General features: G+C 36.1%; 1 protein-coding gene and 1 non-coding gene across 2 annotated transcripts; one reads left to right on the top strand and one right to left on the bottom strand.

Annotated features, from left to right (window-relative positions):
- Positions 936 to 6,491, bottom strand: LOC109229422 (mitochondrial uncoupling protein 1). The gene is made up of 9 exons (XM_019394856.1): positions 6,206 to 6,491; positions 4,702 to 4,917; positions 4,538 to 4,616; positions 4,199 to 4,332; positions 3,428 to 3,526; positions 3,203 to 3,307; positions 1,913 to 1,987; positions 1,497 to 1,583; positions 936 to 1,306 (listed from the first exon to the last, which is right to left on the bottom strand). Exons 1-9 carry the CDS (start codon positions 6,287 to 6,289, stop codon positions 1,271 to 1,273), a joined length of 915 nt encoding a protein of 304 aa, XP_019250401.1. The 5' UTR covers positions 6,290 to 6,491; the 3' UTR covers positions 936 to 1,270.
- TRNAF-AAA lies at positions 2,296 to 2,368 on the top strand. Its single transcript has one exon. It is a non-coding gene; the product is annotated as a tRNA-Phe (tRNA).

Here is a 7,434-nt window from a genome sequence, read left to right as displayed (position 1 = left end):
TAAACTATTTGTGCACTTCCCCAACAAAATCTTAGCATTATTCAGTTACCATTTTTTATTCTTGGGAGAAGCGGGAAGCTAGTGAACAGGGGAAACCGAAGCAAGAACAGCGAATTCCCTTAATAATATAGCACTATTTGGATGTAGATAGAAAATGAGATTTTACACAAATAGCCGTACATATTCATTATTTATTTTTTTTAGCCATATACATAATTTATACATTGATTATACATAATTATACACATATAATACATAAGTTATGCATATATTATACCTTCACCGGCTATTTTTAGTTTAAGCGGTTGGATGAGAAATTATTTGGCTTGATTCTTCATAGAAAATTGCAACCATTAAACAAAAATGTAATTCTATTAATATTATTGTGGCATGTAGATTTTGAATTATTTCCAGAAAATTCAAGCATGAATAATGTCAAGGATATGTGACTTTAACTTCAGTCTAAAAGAAATGGTTTTTTTTTTTTCTTCACTTTTAACCTGCGCCGAAAACTAAAGTATATAAAATTTATATAATTTTTGTATATAACAGAATGCATACATTTACAAAAAATATACAATTTTTCGACTATTATTTTGAGAGCGACTATACTCCACTGGAACCACCGGATTTAGAGGGAATCAACAAAAGAATTATCCACACAATTATCCCAGGGAAGAGAATAAACTTCAATAATTTTTTCGCCAAAACAAGTGATGCATTAATCCTTTTTTCTTTTTTATGCTTTTATTTTATTTGGTGGGAAGGGGAGGATGGATATCGGTATAGATTCAAATCTTATTGAATGGAATTTATATTTTTTAGATTTCGATAGCAAGAGAGACTGTTTGAATTTTGGAATATTAAGACAAAAGTGATCATTCTTCTTTAGGCCAAATACTGGATGCCTAAAAAACCAAGCAAAAAAAAAGTCAACAAGAAGCAAACACAGCTCGAGCTGAATCTTCATTGTTTGTCATTGGAATCAATTGCCATAAATCAGTAGTAGAATCCCCTAGTAACCAAAAGGAAAGAAGGGTACAACATTTGGTGTCTACAACAATTGTAAGAGGCCACTTAAGGGGAAAGCCTATCAAACGCCTCTGCGTTTTGTCTCTCACAGTTCTCGTGGTCTCCGTTGGGACAAATTATTCAAGAAAAATGAAAAAAGGGGATGTTGCAAACAATCGTTGTTTTAATGGTCGCTGAGTCAATCCATGTTTAATGTATATATTAGTAATCCTCTGCTTGATGATCCATCTCTTTCACATCAAGCTGATTCTAAGTTTTTAACAAACTTTTTCGCCTGCCAAAAATAAGATATAAAGGGTAAGCCAACTATTGTATGATGTATTTTTCAAGAGTGAAAACATGAAGCAATCAAAAATTGAGGAAGCCTCTTACTGAAGCACAACATGTGCTAATCTGGTATAAATTTTTATTGACTATGAAGGGAGAAGAATGTGCTTTGTTAGGAATAGGGTTCCACCCTTTACCTGCTCCAACGTCAGAAACATAATGACATTCCACGATCCCAAGCGTCCAAAATTTGGGATAAAGCCTTTATAGAAAGCTAAAGGTCCCTGAAAACATAAAGGGCACAAAGGTAGCATCATTTTTAATGACATTAGACATAAAGCTTGCTATCGGCAGGCGTTGAAAACAAGACAACAAACAAGAAGTTGATAGAAGGAAAAAGATCTGTAATAAAGGGATCTGATATTTGGTATTGTAAAACTATCTTGACAGAAATGTGAGGTCATTGTTTTATTTTAGGTAAGAGTTCTTCATTTTGTAAGAAGCCAAGATCAGTTAGTAAAAAATGAAAATTAAGAGGAAGAAAATTTATGTGTGTCTGCAAAATGGCTGGATTCTTCAACAACTAATGAGAAAGGACAGATGATGAACTCACATCATTCTTCAATGTTTTGACAAAACAATCAAGGGTATTTTTGTATGTTGAATCTCCCATCATTCTTGACTTAACCTGCATCCAGTTTACCGTGTCAGTGGCTTCATGGCTATACAAGAATAATCAACAGAAAGTTACTCTAATAGAATTTTATGAAGTCTACTGATAATGCAACCTTAAAAGAAGGAATTTAAAAGAAGGGGAGCCTTGGCATAACCGGTAAAGTTGCTGTCATGTGACCAGGAGGTCACGGGTTCGAGCCGTTGAAACAACCTCTTTCAGAAATGCAGGGTAAGGCTGCGTACGATAGACCCTTGTGGTCCTTCCCTTCCCTGACCCCGCGCATAGCAGGAGCTTAGTGACCGGGCTGCCATTTTTAACAAGCGGGGATAGCTCAGTTGGGAGAGCGACAGACTAAAGATCTGAAGGTCACGTGTTCAATCCACGTTCACCGCATTACTCTCTTTAGAAGGGGAGCCTTGGCGTAACTGGTAAAGTTACTGCCATGTGACCAGAAGGTCACGGGTTCAAGCCGTGGAAACAGCCTCTTGCAGAAATGCAGGGTAAGGCTGCGTACAATAGACCCTTATGGTCTGGCCCTTCCCCGGACCCTGCGCATAGCGGGAGCTTAGTGCACCGGACTGCCCTTTTTTAAAAGAAGGAATTAAAAAAGTTGGTATTACCATCATATGCAACCAACTGACCAAGTAACAGGATATCAGTATTGATCCCAGTTATGCTATGTTTCGTTCCAGGAAGGGGAAGGGAAGAGCGAAGAAAAGAAAAACCAATTGGTTTACCTCCCCCAAGTGAATTCTCTATATTTACTTACGATTGTTTGGTAAAAGTGACATGCTTCCTCCTTTCCACCCAGTTTTGGACGGATTAGCCCTCTTTATTATTATAATTTGTTACTTGACATCCTCTTCTAATTACAAAACATCCCCTTACACCTAACTTCTACTCCTCTAACGCCTCCTCTCTTTACCCCAAAACAAACTAGAGTTTTATTCTTGTTCAAGCACTAGAAGCCTTGAAAAATAACATATATACAAAATTCAAGAGCAGAGGACTTCAGATTCACAAGATGGAGGCATCTCTCTAACAGGCTAGATATCGACTCTTCTTCCTTCATTAAAAAGATTGACTATACGGAGTCACCTTTTCCCTATTTGGAAAAGAAGATCTAAAATATTAACAAGCAAATTACTGGATCATGGGTTGCCGTCAGAAAGGACCTAAAAGCAAAAAGAAAGCAAGTGTATAAAGAACAAAGAATATAGAAGATACCACATCAACAGGGGACCCTATGCAAACTGCAAAAAAACCAGCTCCAAGGCCAGCGAACAAGTGCGTAACAACATTGTCTGTGAACCCAGGAATCTTGAGAATGGACTGCATTTTAAAGAGCGAAAAGTAAGAGGAATGATAATGTAAACATCGAGATCCAAGAAAGCTACCATATTAAACAGTCAGGAAAATGAGGCGGTATTTAAGAAATTTATGGTTTCTCACCTGCTTCACTTGATCATAACTTGCTAATTCAGCTGCATTAATGATGGCATTTCGCCCAATATTGGGTCCAAGACCAGTCCACAGCTTTGCAACTCCTTCCTAAGATAAAAATGTGGTAGAAACAAGATGCGAAGAGGTTAGGATAAGAGTTTAAAAAGGAGTCTTTTTCGCAAGGAAAACTATTACTCAACAATGAGTTGCCTCAAATTTTCACTTGCAGAACCTGTATTTTACAAATGCTCCAGTAAGCTGGAGCCCAGGGGATTTGATTAAATTTCATGCAATGGAAATTTTCATAATTTCTCAAGCATGTATAAAATTTCCAGGAGGACGGGAAATACATCGAGAAGAAAACTACTACCCTTCTTCTCCAAAAACTGAAGAGGATAAAATGAATACATAAAAGTTAGATGGTTAAGGAGAGAGTCGAACAAAGAATCAGAACGGAAGATAGTCGAACTAAAGAATCTTTAAGAAATTTTGCCTCCAAAATCTAGGGAAATAATAGTTTGTAAATGTTACCACTTCCTTAAGGCACATATTTTGTAGGTCACTTGTTTTCCTTTTTTTTTTTCGCGTGCCCACTTGCTTGGACAGATTATGAGACTTTGAATAGTAATAAGGATTTAATCGATTAAGTAGCACCTAATTTCAGTTCAAGGGACAAATAACTTCCAACTCATGATCAAAGTAGGTGTACTCAATTTTGCAGCCCTGCCTATCATCAATTTTCATGATTTATCAAAGAACTGAGCTGGATAAGACATATACCTGTCTAACTATTGTTGAGTAAGCATTTAGAGCTCCAGAGTAACGCCTTGGCACACCTGCTGGTAATTTTCCTTCAGCTTGAAGACGTACTTTGACTAGATCCGTAGGATTTGCAATTGTAATGCCCAATGCACCTATTTGATAAAGATTTACCAAATTACTTTAAATATATTGAAAGAACAAACAGTAAAAAGACCAATACAAGGAAAAACAGAACGCATGCTATTGATAATCCAAACATTGAACTTCTATTCCCTGTACGAATGGAAATAAAAGCTCCACTGTCTAAACTCTTGAGCAAAGTGATAACAAACACAGAACATCTGAGAAGGCACTCACCAGTTGTAAGTGCAGCAAGAACTTTCTTTGACAATGGCACATCCCCAACATGATCTTTACCAACATAAAAGTTTTTAACCTGCTTGCCAAGCAAACAGTCCATAAAAGGGCAAAAACCACAAAAATAAACTTGTAGTGATTGCAAACTTGAAATGATAACTTACAGGTTCATACATCCCAATCCGAAGACCTCCAAATAAACATTGACGATGTAGCCCAGGTACAATACCTTTCCATAATGAAGCTACTCCTTCTTCCCTTGCAATGGTGCCAACAGTACCTAACAATCCCCTATATTTCGGTAAAGATAAATCCCCTTCAACAGCCTTCTTTTGAAGCTGAAGCCTAACTTTAGCAGTATCCAATGGTAAGGTACACACCTGGAATAGAATTTTGTATGAAGAAAACAAGATTTACAAAGCAGTGAAGGAGTCATTTACAGAAACGATAGCATAGCATGAACACTTCGAGAGCAATGTACTACATGTCTACATCATATACACTGGATGACCAAATAAATGGCAACAAAACTTAAACAAGCTTCCTTTCCAACAACCTTGAGCAATACAAGATTCTTCGCAAAACACTTAAATGATCAAGGCTAACTGTTCTTTGGAGAATTTTTAAGGCACCACGAAAACATTGTATAACCCACTTCTATAGCTTCATAAAAAGCAAAAACACCCAATTCCCTTCAAAATTAAGCTAGACATGGTTATCTTAAACTATTTACATGATGAAAGCCAGTTTTTTTTAATAATGATGGTGTCCGCGCCAGCTTGCACGGACCTCGACCATTCCACCAGGTACCTGCTACCTCCAAGGTACTCTACCCACCAAAGCTTAGGCCACCAAGTGTCTTGCCTCCGTTGGGATTTGAACTAGAGATCTCATGGTTACCTCCCACTTCTTTGATAAGTGAATTTTTTTAAAGCTACGAAGCATGAATAGAAATTGCTTTTGTACCACCACAGCCGTGTCTCAAGGTCATTTGGCTTTTCCTTTCTAACAGATGCTATCTAAAGGTGATCATAGATCATTTAAATGAAGACAGATCAAATCAAGCTCAGTATGCTGAACCAGCTTATTCTTAACACAGACATACTTATACATCTTTAGAAAGACAGCACCAGGAAGTCAAAACAAAACTCAAGTTGTCCATCAAAGTAACCCAATAAGGATTCAACAGTCATAAGCTAAGAAACTTAACAGCTTAATGGGGATCTTTCATTTTATTCCTACAATCGAGAAATCTCCCAGCGGTTCAAACTCGGTGGATAACGGGCCTGGCCTTCTACCTTTTCTTACTTAAATACCATGCTTTTGTCAGAAGCAGATTTCCAACTCCTGAAGTATGCCTAACCCACACATCAGAAATTGGGTCATACCACTTGACCAAAGCCCTTAGGCCCTCAACGGAAGATCAATTCCCCCCCCCCCTAACCCAACCCCACTCGGAGAAAAAAAACAACCCATGTCTAGTCAAAAGTTTCAATCATTGCAGCATACATAACAAAGATTCAAGAAACTAAAGCAGCCCAAAAAGAGAGAAGCAAAAAAAAAAAGCAAGAAAGAAACTAACTTGTTAATTCTCTAATGCATCTGCATAAAACCAAATTGAAGAAACATAGTAAAATCAGCATTTGGGTTACTGAAATCTGAATATACCTCAGCAAAACAAGCAGCAAAGGCGCTACTAGCAAAAGTTCCAGCAAAAGAAATGTCCGATTTGACCTTTCCGTGATCCCCCATGTGTAAGTTGACAAAGAAAAAAACGAAAACTTGAAAGCTGAAACTAAAAGGGTTCTAGGAGATTGGTGCTCCTAGAAGAAAGAAAGAAAGATCACAGAGCAATAGTCAATACTCAATACAGAAGTTAAAGAGAGAGAGAAATGGGTACTATATATAATAAATGGGGTTTTAGGGGATTAAATAAATAAATGTAAAAGAAGGATCGGATGTGGGTTTTGCAAAGAAAAGAGGGAATCTTGGGAATAGCGAAATGGGCTGCTGCTATGCCTTTCCTACGCAACGGCCATTGCTGTTACTGACGACTTAACTTTGTCTTTTAGTATTCATTTTGACTTAAATTTTTTCTTGACATTATATATATGGTTTAATCAAAACTCTAATCCATGCAAGCCTCATTTATAAATTTTGTTTGTTTTTATTAGGGTGATTAGCTTATGCGATCCCGTGGGATTCTTGCCGATTGTCCCTTTTTGTACATAGGTTGTTTTAGTAAATGATCCTTTTATTTTTCTTGCAATTGATGGACTTGTTAAAATACAATTAAATAATTAAAATATCTTATGAAAAGTTATTAGATCATAGTCTAATATTTTGTTAGCAAAATAAAAATTTAATGAGCAAATATTGTACCCCGAGTCTAATATTATCCAAATAAATAATTTTTCAAAGTGCTAAATTTTTAGTCTTTTTAAGAATAAGGACAAAATCAAACAATGGCCTAAGAAGGGGACATTTGCATAAAAAGACCTAATTTATTAGGCAGCTTGTTTGGTTCAGAAGTATGGCTTGCCTATTAATATTGTTCACTAAAATCAGAGTAGATGAGCTCACACCAAGGTTTGCAACCAGCATCCCGACCAAATTGTTACTCTCATATCTCAACCACTAGGTCATTTCTATGGGGACTATGTTATCTTCCTTAAGTGTACTTGATTTCAAATCTATATATCAATATCTATATATATATTAAAGCAAGAAGGCTACCATATATAATTGCATTGTGGTTAAGTCAAGTGGCAAGCTAATAAATGCAAATAGTATATGATAATTTTATTCTATATTTTACTATGTTATATATATTATTATATATATATATATATATATAATGTAATATATATATAATATATATATATATATATATATAT

This window comes from Nicotiana attenuata, chromosome 7 (assembly GCF_001879085.1).
Source record: "Nicotiana attenuata strain UT chromosome 7, NIATTr2, whole genome shotgun sequence".
Lineage (NCBI taxonomy): Eukaryota > Viridiplantae > Streptophyta > Magnoliopsida > Solanales > Solanaceae > Nicotiana > Nicotiana attenuata.
This window is presented reverse-complemented; position numbering and strand designations above follow the sequence as displayed.

Excerpts from the sequence above, each read along its gene's own strand:
- LOC109229422 (XM_019394856.1), bottom strand. The coding sequence starts at position 6,289 with ATGGGGGATCACGGAAAGGTCAAATCGGACATTTCTTTTGCTGGAACT. Across the intron at positions 4,918-6,205 it reads TTGCTGCTTGTTTTGCTGAG|GTGTGTACCTTACCATTGGA; the intron begins GTATATTCAGAT and ends ATTCTATTCCAG. Across the intron at positions 3,308-3,427 it reads GTTATGATCAAGTGAAGCAG|TCCATTCTCAAGATTCCTGG; the intron begins GTGAGAAACCAT and ends TTTAAAATGCAG.